This window comes from Excalfactoria chinensis, chromosome 9, assembly GCF_039878825.1.
Source record: "Excalfactoria chinensis isolate bCotChi1 chromosome 9, bCotChi1.hap2, whole genome shotgun sequence".
Taxonomy (NCBI): Eukaryota; Metazoa; Chordata; class Aves; order Galliformes; family Phasianidae; genus Excalfactoria; species Excalfactoria chinensis.
The window spans coordinates 12,562,905-12,580,660 of NC_092833.1; the positions used below are offsets into that span (position 1 = coordinate 12,562,905).

At 44.0% G+C, this 17,756-nt stretch overlaps 2 protein-coding genes across 10 annotated transcripts in view; one reads left to right on the forward strand and one right to left on the reverse strand.

The window, feature by feature from the left end:
• Window positions 1–17,756, forward strand: part of MCF2L2 (MCF.2 cell line derived transforming sequence-like 2) — a 130,242-nt gene that overhangs the window by 65,518 nt on the left and 46,968 nt on the right. The window lies entirely within an intron of this gene.
• Window positions 452–16,662, reverse strand: B3GNT5 (UDP-GlcNAc:betaGal beta-1,3-N-acetylglucosaminyltransferase 5). Its single transcript, XM_072343952.1, has 2 exons — window positions 16,525–16,662; window positions 452–4,434 (listed from the first exon to the last, which is right to left on the reverse strand). Exon 2 carries the CDS (start codon window positions 4,083–4,085, stop codon window positions 2,961–2,963), a length of 1,125 nt encoding a protein of 374 aa, XP_072200053.1. The 5' UTR covers window positions 4,086–4,434; window positions 16,525–16,662; the 3' UTR covers window positions 452–2,960.

A 17,756-nucleotide genomic window follows, 5' to 3' on the forward strand; every position in this document is an offset into this window, starting at 1 on the left:
AATTATGAGTACCACTGGTCACCAAACATTCAGCTAGTCCTCAGAAGGTACCAAATGTGATTTGAAATACAACTTACTGTGGTAGATAACACAGTTCTAAGGTAATGACTGGCTGCAGGTAAGTCATGAATGTGCAAGTTCATGTAAAGAATAGGTTAAGCTTCTAATATTGTGTAGAATTTCAGATTCATAAACCCACTACACAAATTCTTAATTTCTCTCCTTTCTTGGGAGCATCCATTGCACCTTTCGTTCCATAAGAGGTTTGGAGGTTTAATGTGAGGTTGAACAACAAAAACAAAACACACAGAACCCCACGCGGCACCCCTGGAAGGACACTGCCTCATTGTCCTCAGAACAGAATCTAAGCATCGTCAGTTACAAAGAAAGCAACAACTTCTAATTTATTTATTTTTTTAAAAAAAGAAAAGAAACAAGTCTGTTTATTCAAGTCAAATTTTACAAAACAATTGTCTTTGTGTGGTACAGAGCAAAGTTTAAGAATAAATATTGAACACTTTGTATAAAAATTAGTAATATCAAAGGGAAATTGATGCAAATCGAACAAACAGGTAAAAACAATTTTAGCATCAAACACACTGTGCAACAACGTCAAACTCTTAATGAGGCATGGCAACTCAAGCTGATACAGTTTTACCTGTAGAAGTAAAACCTGACAGCCCTGCATTGGAGCACCAAGATGGTTATTAAAAGAGGTTCTAGTTAAAGGTGTACAAATGTTAAGTTGGTGTTTAGAACCAGAATGTTGTTTTTCTTTATTTTTCCTTTTTTTTTTTTTTAAAGAAGTGCATTCATACTTTTCATTCATAAGCAGCCTCCTTTTCACTGCAGCAAACAAAAATGCAAACTACAAACACCAAGGCCCTTTTAAGAAACCACCCAAACAAAATTTAAATTAGCCACAAAACAACACTTCAATGGTCAAAAGTGAGCTTCAAATAACAGCAAGTTACATTTAAGTAGTGTTTTAGATGTTACCTAAGCAACTATAGAAATTTAAGATACTTACAACTTCAACTCTGCTTCTATGAGTGAAAACAAATCCTAATGCATAGTTACACTAGCAGAATTGTAGTCTTATTAGAAGACTTGGGTTGTGCATAAATTTCAAGACCCTCTTTACCCTGAAGTGAATGGAGAGGCATTTCCAGTTGTGCCATTTTACTGTGCATCTTATTGACTTAAATGGCCCGCAACAGGTCTGAGATCTGATAAAGAATCTTTCCTTCAAGTACTGAACACAACATTCTGTAGGTGCAGGTGGGAGGAATGCACACACAGAGCCAGCAGGTTAGAGATCTAGGTTTGTCTTGTTATTCTTGTTAAAAAAGAAAATAATGCTCAAGTTGTAATCAGTTTGTTCAGGGAAGAACATGAACTAAGCTTGTTTTTCTAGAGTACAACTGTTGCAGTCCAATTATTTTAATACTGATAAATGAGTTTGTGATCTATACATACCTAACATTTTGTCAAGTTAGAATTACTATTTTCCTCTTGGAAAACCATTTGTGAAGTTACATTTTCACTTAAACCCAGTAGCTACTTAACATCCATCTGAAACAGCAGTTTCAGGAACAGTCAGCAATCTCACTGCTGCTTTTTTATCTCTGCTAGCCTATACAGTTAGCCATTCAAACCATTAAAACCACAGCACAGCTCACAGAACAGCAGCAGTGATTTAAACAGTTACCACTTGCAGCTTAAAACTGCCATGCCACCTACAACTGTTCTAAGTGAAGGTAGTAGACATTAAATACTTCACTGCTCCACACAACAGCAAGATACTTCAGATAGAGAAGGCCAGCTCAAAAAGCAAGGAGTGTTGCCTCTATAGGCAGTACATTATTAGCAGATCCCAAGACTGTGACAGATCGTTGGTACCCTGCAAGCTCTTAGGTCGCTGTGCTGATAAAATTGACTCATTCAATCTTCCAGAAGTAGTTTTACGACACTACCTACACTATAGCTTGTTCCACTATTGAATCAGTTCACAAACAATATCTGACTGCCTTTTGCATAGCCTGTACCTGCTCCAAGGAGAGCTACCACAACCAAGTTACCTGTCCTGTAAGACTGTAAAGACACTATTAGGAAGTTATACAAGAAAAGACTGCAGACATCTTAGAACCATGTCTTGTTTGTTTGTTTAAACAAGATTTAGATGGCACCACAAAACAACTCAATGCCCAGAGTTTCAGCACGACTTAGATTTACAATGCACAGGTATTTAGTTCTTCCTGCATGTGATATTAACATTTAGCTCTATTCAAGAGACAGGGTTTTGGAGACATCATAAAGAATCTTTTCTCTTCAGGAAAAGACTTGAGTGACTTTGATTTTGTGTACTGAGTTTCTGTGGATCGCCATCTCCCTAACCCTTCACCATTACATCAAACCTTTGTGCAGAAAACATTCTCCTTATTTAACAATTTAACAAATGCTAAACATGAAACTTTGCTCTTTAAAAATCACTAACCGATTCAAACTGGCTATAGATAACACTTTCAAGGAACACAGCTACGACTTTCACTTGCTTTTCACCGTTAGGACCATGAACAAGAGAAAGCAGAACCACTGTTAGAAGAAAATCAGTCTTAAACGTACTTAGTATATTATCTTATTAAAGAAGGGGCTGTTTAAATATACAGCTTCAGTTTTCAGGAGACAGAGCTCTGACACAGACACTAGATTTTCATCCTTTCCAGTTCACTTCTGATCTGTAGGGAGCTCATTTGCTGCTTAAAGGAACCGAGTTAAAGGGCACTCAGACACTGTTTCCTTACTTCAGAGATGGAGGGGGCTTTGAGTAAAAGACCGCAGCAGGTCTGTACTTCCTGCACTTTGTCAGTTGTCACATTTACGTGTATTTTGAATAAACAGCAAAAGAAAGTTGTTGCTCTGTTTTGGCTCAGTGGATCTTCAACACAGACATTCAAGTATTAAGAAAATGCAGCTGAACAAGGATATGTGTTCTCATAGTACAGTTTACAGAGAAGCATAATATTAACTATTCTGCAGTATATTCTACTCCAGAGCCCCGAGGAAAGCTTTTTCACTTTGGGATCAGTAGCCTGCTTCCAGAGATAGTAAAGGTCAGCCACATGTCCGTGAGATGTCATCATTCTGTTGTAAATGCAAGGATGATATGGAGCCTTTCCTTCCCCAGAAAAAAAGGCATGATACTGTGGTACAATCCCCATTTTGTTGGCACAGAGGCCCATGAAGACATCATCTATATAAAGACTGGTATTGAGAGTCAGTGAAGCCTCATATACTTTAGCTGCTACATCACTCGATATTACATACGCAGCTCCTGCTGTGTAGTCAGGATAAGAGGGCCATTGGTACATTTCATATGGAACATAATATTTGCTAGTCTTATCTCTTACGGGAGGGGATCCACGGTGGACACGGCCAATCCAGAGATCTTGAACACCCACTCGTGCTAGACTTTGGAGATAAGCAACAAGATTTGGCATATGGATAAATATATCATCATCTGCAGACATAATAAACCTGGCATGAGGACAGTAGGCATTTACCCAGCTGAACTGTAGAAGAAGTTTAGTAGTAAGGTTGTGAAAAGTATCCAAGAAGTCTTGCTGAATCAAATCATTGTATTTCTGGTCTTCCAGATAAAGGTCTCTTTGCCGCAAATGATTTGTTGGTTGTCCCAAAGCAAAAAGAGTTTTAATGTTGGCATTAAGTTTAGAACGAACATATTTCTCATTACCCCAAGTCTGTCGAATTGCATCTCTCCGATGACGGTTTTCAGGAGAAGACTTCACAAACAACAGGAGAAGGACATCCTGCTGCCGACATTTCTCTCTGTGGTTCATCAAGTACTGGTAGCTTGCTACTCTGTCCATGTTATCCCTACTGATGGACAGGCTTTCATTCACAAAATCGTAGCTGTTTATGAGGTATCTGTATGAGTAGGACTTCATATGGCTTACAAAGCTATTATCAAATGGTCCCCAAAAAATCATGACGCATAGTATGAAGCAAGTGGCAAAGATCTGCATGAACTGGCATTTTCTGACTCTTCTGGGACTAACGAACATTCTGATGCAGTTCTTGTAATTCTTATTCCTATTCAGGATCAGAAGTACTTTTATCTCCCTTGTTTTGTTTATAAAGAGTGCTTGCAGTTTGCTCTGAGAGCACAGCGTCAGTCCTTCAGGATAAGTGTCCGCTGTAAGGCATGATGTCTTTCACTCGGTATCGTAAACCCAGCTTCCTGCACGGCTTTCATAAGTCATCTCTCTCAGAAACATTCTTCTTGTACTGGAAGAGAGCAGACTGTACTGAGAGGCAAGACTTGCAGATGAGTTCTTCCCTTTGTGGCATCCTGAAGTGAACGCTACGACTCAATCAGATCTTCTTATGCGCTGATTTCCTTCCTGACAAATCCTAAGGAGGGAAAGGAGAGAAGTGTTAGCAAAGTGCTGTTGTTTCGTCAGGGAGGAAAGCAGGAACCTGAGGGAAGTTAGCCCGAAGCCTGAGGGACGTTACTGAAGGAGAACCCCCAGGAAAACCCTGTGCCGCTAACCAAGAGCTAACATTTTGTTCTAATCCTTCCAGCTGGAAGGCAAGCTGCACACCGCCCAAGCTCTCAGGTGTCTCTGGCAGCTTCTCTCAGCCTGCCCAGATGCAGTAACGGCTCCCGGGGGCCGTGCCACCAACGGCCAGAGCCGCGGGGCAGCCCTCAGCTCCCTCACCGCGGGTCCCGCAGGCAGCCCCTTCTCCCCTCACACTTTCCCTTTCGAACAGGCTCCCGGAGCCGACCGGGGTTGCCTTCCTTCCGCGGAGCGGCCTCGGCGCAGTCCTAACCGCGCCCCTCACGGCCGCCGAGAGGGGCAGGGCCGGACCTTCGACCCCGCGCGGCCTCCCTGACGGCAGGGCAGGAAGGTGCCAGGCGCAGCGCCGGCCATGGGCAGGGCACAAGGTGCCCACCTACCAACTCGAGCCTTGGGGCAGGCTCCTGGCATTGTAACCAGCCCTCTCATTTCCACAGAAGGACTAAAGAGAGCTGCGCCCCAGTGACCCCCGACAGTCACCCTGTGGTTAGCTTGGAGCCCGTGCTTTTTGTCGGACCGTGCTGACAGAAGCTATCTGCACCCCGTCTCGGATTGAGAGCAGGTTACGCAACTGGCTGCACCAGCCGGAGCTGCGAGCCCCTTGGCTCGGCACTTTGCAGCTGCACCTGCAGCACATACAGGGCTCTCGCAGGGTTTCCTCTCTGCCACCAGCTTGGGTTTTGAGCAGGAATCGAAAACCAAAGCTTTCACTCCGTGCAAGACCCAACGTTCTCTTCCCGTACCCAGAGCTTTGTCTCTCTACACAACAGCCCAAAGCAGCAGCTACCTGCCCACTCTGTAAAAACACATGAGCTCTCAGCAGAGCCAGAAGTGCAGCACAAGCACACGCCAAGGAGCAGCACCCCACTCGTTAAGCACTTAGTGCAAGCAAACAGCTTCCAAAGCAAAGAACAGGCTCTCCTGCTGCTATATTAGAAGATAAATGCAACACAAGCACTGGGAAAGATTATTTTACCTACTTGAGTTCTTGCAACTGGACAGCATTAGGAGAAAGCAAGGAACTAGATGGCAGTAGCAGACCTTGATGCACTTCTGTGCAGTAGTAATCAACACAGGGAGGAGAGCTGATGGCTCAGAATGGAGCCATGGATTGGTACATTGAGGCTTGCAGATTGTAGTGCATAACAGAAAAGCTGTATGGGCAGTCTGCTCAGTAACAATCAGTCAGTCAGCACTTTTTATAGTATCGGTTTAAATCCATTGTATTTTTGGAAACATTATCTTAAACAATGCACCCCAGAGTTAGAAACTCAGCGACTTTATAACATTACTGCAATAACTGTTGTTGTTTCAGATGAAGCATGGGGATGTAGACTAGAAGCAGGAGTGCTACAGAACCCCAGGCATTTTACAGCATCTCTGGGGGGGCGGCTCTAAAAATATCTACTACTTTCTGAAAATGAAGATCAGTTTTCATTCTCCCCTCTATCCTGCATGCTTATTTGTGCTCCTCTTCACAAATCTGCACACTGTGTGAAACTGGACAGTTAACAGATGCTGCAGCACTGCCTCACCCAGTTAAGTTTATTAAAGGTACATCAGGTTGCTGACTTGCACAGAGCAGATGTCATGGAAATGGAAGAACGAGGGTTACACCATAAAGCTTTTGGTAATATGCTGTCATAGGCAGAGATAGGAGGGGGGAGGAAAAAAAGTGACAGTCTAACTGGTCAGGCTGTTTAGTGCCATCGGAGTAGCTTAAAAGCAGCTGTCTGACTTCTCAGTGAGTCAGCATAAGGCAAAGCACCTGCACTTATTTGGCAAGTTCCTGGAAACTCACCATAATGTTAATCACCAAGTACAACTTTCATGGAGTGTACTTCGTTTTAGCAAAACTGTACAGTTGCTTTGTGTCACCTGGTAAAGGGAAGCAATGAGCACAGAGCAATAGGGTTAACTTGAGACTGGTAGTTAGACTGACTTATGTGACAGGTATTGCTACACCCAACAGCAATAAAAAAATCCCCATAGAAATCCCTGTGCTTTAATTATGGAGCGGATGTGAGGAGACAAGGTGAGCATAGACCACCTCTCCTGCTCTGCTGCTCACTAGTTTCCTCTCAGAGGAGCTGGACAGAAAATTAGTTTCTCCTCAAGGAAAAAAAGCAGGGGGAAAAAAAAAACAACACCGAACCTTTAAAACAAAATAAACAAACAATAAATCTGACTAAAGGGTTTTAAGCCTAGTCTCATTTGATTTAGTTCAAGGGAATTAAATCAGCATTTAGTAAGGAATTTCTTCAGTAACCTCCTCAGAGGAGACAAGAAAGTAAAGATACAGGCACCTCAGACATGAAACATTCACAGGAAGGATCCCAGAGGGAACAAACACTCATTGTAAGAGTGTGCAAAGCAACCATAGGCGGTTGATTTAGGTCAGGCTGCATCTAGGAGCTAACTTCAGTTTACAACAGGACTCGAGGGACTTGTTTTGCAGAACTAAGTACCACATCCATTGTTTCTAAAGCTTTCGGTTTTACCTAGGGCTACTTCCAGGCTTTACTATTACTATGGAGAACCAGAAGCCCCTAGGACAGGCTTTTGGATTGAGCAGGACAGCCCTGTCATGTAAATTACTTCAGATCAGCTTGCTGGATAATCCTAGTTGACCATTGCAGAGGTGCTTCTTCCTGCTGGAATACTGCAGTCACTGGCACCTCAGCTGCAGCACCACTTCCCCAGCGCTGTAGGAGTGTGTCCAACAAAAGGTGGCAAAAGCCAGAGTGCTGCAGTTACAGGAGTGTGTCCAACAAAAGGTGGCAAAAGCCAGAGTGCTGCAGTTACGACTAGCACTGCCTACACTTCAGTTCCAACAGACTTATCAAGCCCAGTTTATTAGTGAGATGATGCTCTCAGAATCGGTTTAGGCAGCAGCTACGAGGTTCAAAGAGCACAACGTTCAGCACATTTCAGCTTTCTGATCGTTAGGCAGAATTTTAAACTTTTGAAGCATTTTGTCTTTGAGTGATTTAAATTGGTACAGTCTGTATGAAATTGAATTCCTTATCTCCAGCAGCACTTAATGATACACCACTCGCATCAGAAGACCAAAGAAAATCTAGCCTCAAGTTAGCACATCAAATAAGCACATAACTTTGCGTTCTGGTGGCTTATAAAGTTTTTCCCCCCTTCCTATTAACTAAGGTGGTAAAAAGGTATGTGCCTAAATTAATGGAGGCAAGGCCTGAACTGGCCTCCATTTCCTCTCATCATTTTTTCCTGTCACTGGCATGTCTTCACAAGTCAGGTAATCCGTCTTCACAACTCTGGTCTGTGTCCTCCTTCATCCCCTAGCATTTGAAGAGCTCATACACCAAGAAGCTCAGTTGAAACAGACTTTCAGGTTCCTCCTATGGGCTATACAAAGTAAGATAACAAAACAGAAACAAATCGCACCCCGATACTCCTAGGATTTCATACCAGAGCAACAGATGTTTGTTTTGGGGAAAAAAATAGAGATGCAGGAAGGTATTTGCTGATCCTTCCTTCCTACATAGCTCATAACCTCCTGCATTGAAAGAAAGCACATGCACACATTCTGCACTGAAAATTTCAAGTAGCATCAAAGCGATTCGTTATGCCTTGTTCTATACAAAACTCATGAGATATGGAAGTCAGACATTTAAGGAAAAAGTTCAACAAGGCAACACTTAAGAAGGATCAGTCCAGCGCAAGAAAGATGTATGAAAAGGATAGAAAGGCAGGTGATGAATTTTGCGTAAGAAACATAAGTGAAGGAATGACTGAAGTTTGGTTTCAAGACCATTTAGCCCATCACCTGCAATTCCACATGCAAGCTTTGGCCACGCATTTCACAGTCTGCCCGCAATTTGCAGTGAGGGTTCAATTTCCTGGCACAGTAAAATCAGCATTCTTAAATGGTGATGTTTGCAGAGACCATCTGGGGTTGAACACAGACCTGATTTTCAGAAGGTGGGCATCAGTATCTTCCTAAGCTTGAACTTCTCCAATGATTCTGTGGTTGCTCAGTCAAGAAGGATCCCTCAGTGAGAAAAAAGGCACTGAATTACAGCAGTATATCTTGGGCAACGTCATGTCACAGAAAGCCTATGGAAGCATGTAGAAAAGTGATAGACACTGAAAGCTACAACCACTTGGTGCTTCTCACTTGGTACATAATGTTGTTATGTGCTCATTGGCAGAGAAGCTCAAAGGACGGCAAAGCATTAGATGGCAGCTGAGTAACACATTTCAGCTTCTTCACGGCTGGAAGCAGAACAGGTTGTAAATGTCAAGGACTGCTAGGAAACAGCAGCGGTTTAGTTCCTGCAGACCTTTTGCACTTGCCACACCAATCAGGTAGAAAGGATAAGAATTATTTGATTCCTTCAAAGTGGAGCAGCAAGCTTCCCAGCTACTACAGACAAATCTAGGTGGAGGCATCTGCCAGAAGCTAGATAGAAGTTTTAGAGGTTTGCCCCTCTCCTCAAGCGGTTTTCAGCAGAAGTTTCCTAGAACAGCTACTTGTGCAGATAGCACAAGATGCCACAAGATGCATAAAGACCACTCCTTTCAAGCACCAGGCGACACCGATGCAATTTTCAGTTGCTTTAACCTGCAAGTACCAACACAAAGTTCTGTGCTTTTGTGCAGCAGACTGAGTGAAAAGAGATGGTTCTTTGTGTTGCCGGTAAATTAAAGCTTCAGAGGCTGGCAGTGACACAAGGGAGGCTGCATGCCCTCATTTTCTAAGAAGGCTGATCCAGTACGTCATTTCTACGATGGCAAATCACTGTTCTGAGACATGGGCTGTACCTGCAAAGACTGTAGTGGTACCTATTCCACAACCCACCACATGTGTTTTGGCAGATGGCAGTGATGAGCTCTAATGCTACACTAAGCAGCTGCCTGCATTCATGTAAACTCACTTTTGGTACTGTTATTTAATGATGTGGCAGATTGGTGCACATTCCTTTCGGCTCCTATGTACTAAGGCAGAAGTTAAGCAGAAAACTGGCAGAGCACATTAGCTGCAGCTGTTAATAGCATTACCTCCACATTGGTGCAGATGGCTGAGCTTAAATATCAAAAGAACTCGCACAGAACTGTGTTTATGTATCCCTGATCTGTACAGTAAACAAAAAACAACCAGATTCTTTTAGATTCTCAGGTGTAGCGTATAAGAACGAGGACTTTCGATAAGTACCAGTACACTGAGGATCACAGTTGCTACTTCCAGTGCTTAATGAAGAAACCTCTTTTCAGTCTACAAGTAGGACAAAAGCATATGCATACAGCCTGTTGTTTTCTTCACCAAGAATAAAATAAATAAATAGCAGAAAGAATCAAAAAAATACAGGAAATACATGAACTGCTACTTCACATGCTTAATAGCCATAAGTATTGTGCACACTCCAAGAAAAGGTGCCTTAACCTAAAGTGGAAGTCCAAGCCATGCTGTAAGCAGACTGTTGCCATCACACTGATTGATCACACAACCAGCTTTCAGAACACAATTTTATTACTGTGTCTTTAAGTTCTCATAATTGCTGCATAGGTACCACATCAACGGAGACTTTAAATGCTACACAAAGATAAGTGATGTTACAAAGTCAGTGTAAATATTGCATTCCCATTGCTTTTGCTACAGGCACCCACCACTGTCCACTGCACATCAAGTGATTTCCTTTTGCTTGCAGAACTTCTCAGTTTAAATATCTAAAGAAAGTATGATGAAAACACAGTACGGAGAGTTGTACTGCTCAACTGTCTACCCCAGAATCATTCAGCTCTGTATCTCATACAGCCTCAAATTAAGGAGGAATATTTAATTAGCAATGACTGCACTGATCTGAAATTCTCCCAGGCTGCAGGATTTTCTCACTTGCCTTTGCTGGCAGTCCACACAGCCAGTAATAAACCAAATCCAAAGCAGATGCTGGTCAAGTTGAGATCCCTTGTGAATTTTCAAGGGCCCATCTTCCACTTTGCTTCCTAACAAGAACAGTGAGACAGCTACACAGCTCCAGAAGAGTCACACTCACAGTTACAGGGTGGAGGGAATAAGTGTTTACTTAATCAATCACTCAATAAATTAAATAGTATTAGGAAGGACAGAACTGTTGTTTGTTCACCAAAGGAACAGCACAGAGAACAAAAGAATGCTACACCCTCCATGCCTGTTTTACAGTAGATTAGAAAGACTAAGAGCCACAACACAGCCCCACCTAAATCAATATTTAAAGCAGGTGGCAGAATGGATGGCATAACTGGATCTGAGAATGTTGTTTCCTGCTTATTTTCTTCACAGTACCCATTCTGGTCTATAGGCTATACTCAAAGGTTAAGCTTAACTATATGAAGCAAACTTGCTCTTCCAACTGCCCAATTTAACCCTCAATTTTAATCAGTCTGAGATAACTAGGTATCTTTCTGTGGGGCCTCACTTCAAGTATTATTGGCAGGCAAAATATTTAAGAATAAAGGGGATTTGAAGATTTATGAAGGGCTCATTGAAGCAGAAGTCTAATGGTATCACATCATGGCCATTTCTAAACCACACTAGAATTTGCAGTAATAATTCCAGGTTTTAAATGTAACTTCAGAGCAAGTATTCTTTCATCTGCTTTCCAGTCCATCCCCTCTTCCTCAAGCAACACCATTCCCTGTGCTCCAATTCAGCTTCACACTCCAAATGCATCTTCATTTTCAGGGCCAAAATGCAAAGAACACTCATATTGTTAACACATGAGCGCTAAGGCAGGAGCATTAAGAAAAGTGAGACATGAGATTTGTAGGTTAGAGCCAGACAGAAATATCGGGTTTTGTTTGTTTTGTTTTTCCTTTTGGTTAGGCCAGTGATGATGCACATCAAAGAATATCCAATACGGAAGAACATGTTGGGAGTCTAAACAGGATGGAGAGGAACAAACATTTCAGATTTAATGATAAAACAGATAGAGAACCATCTCAGTACAAAGGAGCTGCAGATTGGCTGGAATAATAGTGGTTCAAAGCTTTGTTTAAGCCTGCCTGAACGATGGGTGGGATGAATTCCATCATCCTCTCACTTTTGTGGTAACCAAAGAGAATTTCAGCCTTACAGGCAGTGCTTTCTGCAATGCAGCAAGGCCAGAAACTGAACAGTAGACACTCATCTGCTTTTTGTTATGAAGTATGGGGAGCAGAAAACATAAGTCCCCCCCCCCAAAAAAAAAGAATGAACCAACTCCCAGTACCTCCACACACACGTGCAAGAAATGTGAAAGCACAGTAAGCTGTAGCAACTGGATCCTAGGAGCAGCCATTCAGCTGTTTCTAGCTTACAGCAGTTAAGTGCCCTCTGCAAACTATAAAAGTCACTGGCCATAACAAATCCCTGAACAGAGAGCTACAGAGAATTCTTCCTTCATGCCTAGCTTCGGAATTCAAATCAGATAAGAAAAGCCAAACAAATCATCTGGAAAACACTCCCAACAAACTTAATAAGCAGTGAGACCTCCAAGACTACAGTCTTTCTAAGTTACATGATGCTGGCAAGTTCCACAGTCACATTTGACCAGCAGTACTCATTTCTGATCAGGACAGATAGTAGTAGGTCATGCTATTTAATAACATCTAGAGACTGGGAAAATGATTTATTTATATGCCTCATGCAAGTCTAACATAAGAGCAAGAATGTAAGTGAACTACACAAAATACTGGAATACACACAGCACCAGGTTAAGAATTGCCATGTGAAAGCACAGTGTCTCTAAGCAGCAAGAAGAAGAAACTGAAAGTCTCAGAAGCGGACCACAACACAGGAACAAAAAACAGGAGCAGAAGCACACAAGACAGGTGTGAACTTAACGAAAAGGAAAAAAAAAAAAAAAAAAAAAAACAACAAAAAAGGTCATCCATTGAACAAGTCTGATCACTCTAAAACGTTGAATTTTCAGAGCAGGGCAATAGAAAGTCAATAGCTGCAGTTACCACAACAGCACTTCACTCAGGGCTTAGAGACAGGCAAAGCTGGCATAGTCAGAAAAGCTTAGTCACAACTTTGGCACTTTTGCTACCCCAATGGCTAACACACTATGAAGGTTTTCTACTAGAAGCGTGCAGAACAAATATTTTATTGGGAAGTCAAGCAAGTTGCAAGTTAGAGTTGCAAAAGCACTTTGTCTCACCTTAACAATAAGACACACAGTGTTACATAGCCCAGCATATGTGGCAAGTGCAAAGTAAGAGCCTAAGCTTTCTTTAGTTAACCAGTCCAAGTAGAAGAAAAATCCATCCATCCATTTGTAGGTCATGAAAGAACCGCAGCAAGGTGAGCCCCAAGTATATGAGTAACAGTTAAAGGGAGGAAAAAAAAAAAAAGAAAAAAGAAAAAACAAAAAAGAAAAAACAAGAAAAGCCATAAATTTCCTGCTCTGAGACGGAAGGCTGTTTTACCTCATTCAGCACAAACCACTTCTGGTCTTACCAGAAAAGCAAATGGAAGAACTTCAAAGTTGAAGGATACAACAGAAAAAAAAATGAGCAGAGACTGATCACAGTAGTGATCTGAGGCAAATAAAGTAGTATTTAAACTATTCTCTAAGGGAGAGATCTAGCTAAAATACCTTCCTTGGCCAGTATGCCCTACACTCTTCCCAATAAAAAAAATTAATCTGTGTTGACAAAAGTTGTTCCAGAAGTTGGGAATCTGAACAAACTGACTGACTGCACCTGAAAGAGGAGAGCACACCTTAAGGGCATGGCAGCACTCCTGGTAGCTATGACTGACCTAACAGTTTTTATCCAAGTTTAGAACTACATCCAGCACTATGTAGATGATGCCAGATAGTCAAGCGCAACCTCAAGAAGCTGATTCAAAGCAAGCAAAACTTGTTCTGCACTATAAACCAAGAACTCTTGACAGTCTGTGATAGCAAAACGTAGACCAGTTTCTTCAACAGTCCTTCAAACTTTGTTGCTTTCCCTTGCAATAACTTTTTTCTTTCAAGGCCATCTGTCCTCTGCCTGCTTTAGCAGTCTTGAGTTCTTTTAGGTTTTCTGGGTTATCTGGACACCTGGCAGCAGCATTTTGAACCCATAACTTATGTTGAGGGTCAAACTACACAACCACTCAAACAGCAGTTAAACTTCAGGACTGGTACAGGTTCATTCTAGAAAGGAGCAGTTTGAAAGCCAAAGGGTTACTTTATCCTTTTTCTGTATGTTGTGATCACTTCCCCATTGACTTTATGATTCAGATCAAGAGTAACCTTTCAGAGATCCTTCTGTAGTATACACACGTCACCACCAAGAGTAAACGTACTATTTGTGAAACTCATGAAAGAAGGGAAGTCTCCCAAGTGTCCATGAGTATGATTTTAGATGTGAAGACTTAAGAATGCACAGGCTGGTACTACTTAAACCTCCTGTCAGGATCTGAACCAGGCTATCCTGAATGTTGCTAAGGTTCCAAATACACAGGGTTTCCCATACCAGTGGTAAATCCTACTATTACCTCTGGCCAGCCTGATGGAGGTGGATCACACTGCTTGGCACCAGATTTTAAAGGTTAACTGATAACCACATAGCCTCACTCCAGACACCCAGTGTTTTAGGAAGATATCTTAATGTACTCTGCAAGCCATATGGAAGGACAAATTAGTGCAACACTAATCCATCACTGCCGCTTCCAAGGCCCAATAAACCTACTGCAGCAGCAACAGAACCAGTTTTCCCAGCAAAACCCCCTCAGAGCTTGTGTCCACACAGATACTGTTAGTAAGTAACGCCTTCAAATTAAAGGATTACCCAAACAGTTCTTCAGGCATAGACCCATAGCCCAGGAGACAAGGCAATGCTTAGTATATTCTAGACTTCATGACACTGCAGGTGAAGGTGTTAACACTGAATCAGGGAATACATAAACCACCAGCACTTTGTGTAAGCGATGACCTGCAGGATTTCCCACATGCTGCTTCCCAGTCTGTAGGTGAGCTACCATCCCTAGTCTCAGTACTTGCTACTCCAGTTCGGCCAGATGTCAGGGACTGTCCCAGATCCTGCTTTGCTTCTCAGTTTATGATCCCAAAGAAAAAGCAGCAAGTGATACAGTTGTGATTCACTTAATGGAAGAGAATGGTGAGTAGACACTGCTGACAAGTTTCACAGGAGGGAAAAAAAAAAAACAAACAACCACAAAATCTCACCAGCAAATGAGCTGATATTTGCATTGAGATTGTGATCTTCATATATCAGAAGGTGGGCTTCCAGGAGTCTAGCTCTGTGCAGAACAACCAACCTGTAACCCTCAGAACACCACCCTGCTCTATGATCCACCTTCTGGATACGCTGCTGGAGCATTCCGCAGCTGTTACCAACCGCAGTTTAATGTCTCCTTCTCTGTTCAACAAAGAAAGTTAGCATTGCCTTAAATACAACCATTTTCTTTTTCACCTCTCACTTCATTTATTCGTTTTCTAATCTCATCCACCTCCCTTTCCAACTGCTACTCACCCTACTGCTAAGAGACCCTCAGTCATACACCTCAGAAGACGCTAGTTGTGGATGCTCTAGCACAGAACAGCAACACATTCCAACTTCTCACAGCTTTGTATGGCCAAAATAGGATCTCAGGCTTCTATCATTGCCCTGCTCGTAATGTGGTTGATTGCGTTGGACTCGCCGGCCTCCCGTCGCTAGAGACTCCCACATTCTCAGAAGAAACTAACAATGCAGATTTTTCCCAACACGCTCCGGTGTGGGGAGCCGCTGTGACCCACCCGTTTCGTCCAGCCCACCGACCGGCTCCCCGGCCGTGCTCCTCGCAGCCATCCCGAGCACCCATCCCCAGCCCAGAGCCCCCGCGGTGCTTGAAGCTCCGGAGCCGCTCCCAGCCACGCGGCCGGCGAACAAAGGAGCCCTGCCATCGTCCCAGCCCGCTGCCCGGCCAGGAGCGCAGCCAAAAGTAAAGAGGCTCGTTGAGCTTCATAGGCTGGCAATGCAAAATGCACTTTCTGAACGCTTTCACCATCTCTCCCTTACGCTTAAAGCATCTTCTCAAGGCGATTTCTTCTGCAGATTCCCCCCCAGAAGCGTGGGGAACGCCACCGCCGCGCAGCTCCAGCGCACACTGGGGCGCTGCGGGGGCCGGGCGGGCAGGGCTGCCCCAGCGCCCCCGGCTCCGTGTTGCAACGCGGAGCAGAGCGGAGGAACTCCCGGCCGGATCTACGAGTTTCTTGTGTGGGAGCGGCTGGGAGGTAAAAAGGGAAAAAAGCCACCGGGAAAAACAAACAAACAAACAACTTTCCCAGAAGCAATAATGGAGAAAAAAAGGAAAGCGAGAAGGGCTCCTGGGACGAGAGGGAGCTGCTCCGCTTTGAATGGGCCGCGCTCCCGCACCGCTCGGGAGGCTGCGGGCGTCCCCCCGCGGCACAGGGGGAGAAGAAAGCCCTGCAAGGACCACCACCGCCTTCCGAGTTTTCTGCTTTGTTTCAGTACTACAGCAGACAGCCACGCACTCATCAGAGGCTGAGGGGGAAAAAACGCTACAACGCTACACAAAAAGAGATTTTAGAAACGCGCTTGAAATTTGGGGTTTCAGCAAGATGTAGACACACCCCTTCTTTAAGGAGTAAGTAAGGCAACGGGGCACGGCCGAAACCTTTTAAACAAAGCAGCTGGAAAGCTTGTTCGCCTGGAGTGTGGAACCGCAATTCCAGATCCGCGGAGAAGCGAGAGAGGAGAGAGCCCCCTCACCCCGCGAACAGCCCGGCTACCGCAGCCCCCCAGCAGGCAGAAAATGTGAAGAGCGGTAGGAAAACAGCACTTCGTCGCGAGTTTTAATTAGCACACTCGTCGCCTTACAGATAGGCGAGAATTAAAAAAAAAAACACCGAACCATCCAATAAGCCCAGAAACGAGGAGAGAAAGGAGCCCCGCCCGGATTTCGTTGTCTCACCACCAAAAGTGCAGCTGCCCGCTCTTCTTTCTTTCCTTGGGGAAGAGGAATCGCCCGGCCCGCTCTCGAGGCTGCCTCATTCACTCGCAGGATATGGGATCCCACGGCCCGGGAGCCAACGGGCTCCTCCTCTCCTCCCCCCGCGCCGAGCCCCGCAGCTCCCGCCCGGCGCCTCCCGTCGCTTATAAACACCGCGTGCTGAGGGATGCGGGGTTCGGTTCCTCTTCCTTTTTACGGACAGGGTGTGCCCGCTACGCGGTGTCTGGCAAAGGTATTCCAAGTGCTAAAAAGTTTCTTCTGTCCTACGAGTTCCATTGGGAGTCACGGTGCAAAGTTTAGCCTGCTGCTGCTGCGAGACCGCGAGGCGCTGTGTAACCACTCGCTGTTGGCCAGTTAGTTCGTAGGGCACAGAGCAAGCGTTATTTCTCACTTTTGCTGGAAACCTCCACAGCAGGAAGGGTTTTAGTTTCCCCTCCCACCTTTACCACGGCCGCTGGTAATTCATTTGCATCGTCCTAAGGAGGATGCCCTGCTCTACACTCTTAGGTTTTAAGCAGCCAGAAAGTTCCTTTTCACTGAGGTGCTGCAGTCAGTCCCATAGCTGAGGTGTCTGCTTACCCCAAGGAAGCTGCGCGGGAGGAACGTGCCTTCTGTAAAGTCTTTTGCAAGCTGTTTATAAAGGGGAAAAACTACCTTTTAAAAAAGCTTGTTCAATGTAAATTGAGAAACTGCTCTGTATGTTATAGGATATAAGCAGAGGTTCCTCATCAGCATAAATATTGCACACAAGCTCATTGTGTGTCTTCTGTCCTCTGTTGTGACTGTGACTGATTTAAGGAATACCTGACCTCATCATGGAGTTCCCAGAAATCTAGCTATTGTATATCAACTATTGCATATCGTGAGCATTAGCGTGTGTTTGTCAGCATACAACTGTAAATCTGACCACGTCTTTGTGAGGTGAAGAATTGTTTTCTTTTTACACAAGGGAGAGACAATAGGAGACAGGAATACTGTTGTCAAGGGCACCCAACAAAAGCAGAAAGGGTAAAAAAAGTTTTTCCCAGTCCTACAAAGGATGTGTTGCTTTGCAATACAGGTTTTGTTTGGGGATGCTTCAGGCCTGAGCAGCTTCCCACTTGACCTTTCCTTTCTCCTGCGGTAAGTCTCAGTGTGACTAAACACTTAATAGAGCGCTTTGCAGATTTCATCTGGTGGATTCTACCCTAAGA

Excerpts from the sequence above, each read along its gene's own strand:
- B3GNT5 (XM_072343952.1), bottom strand. The coding sequence starts at position 4,085 with ATGTTCGTTAGTCCCAGAAGAGTCAGAAAATGCCAGTTCATGCAGATC.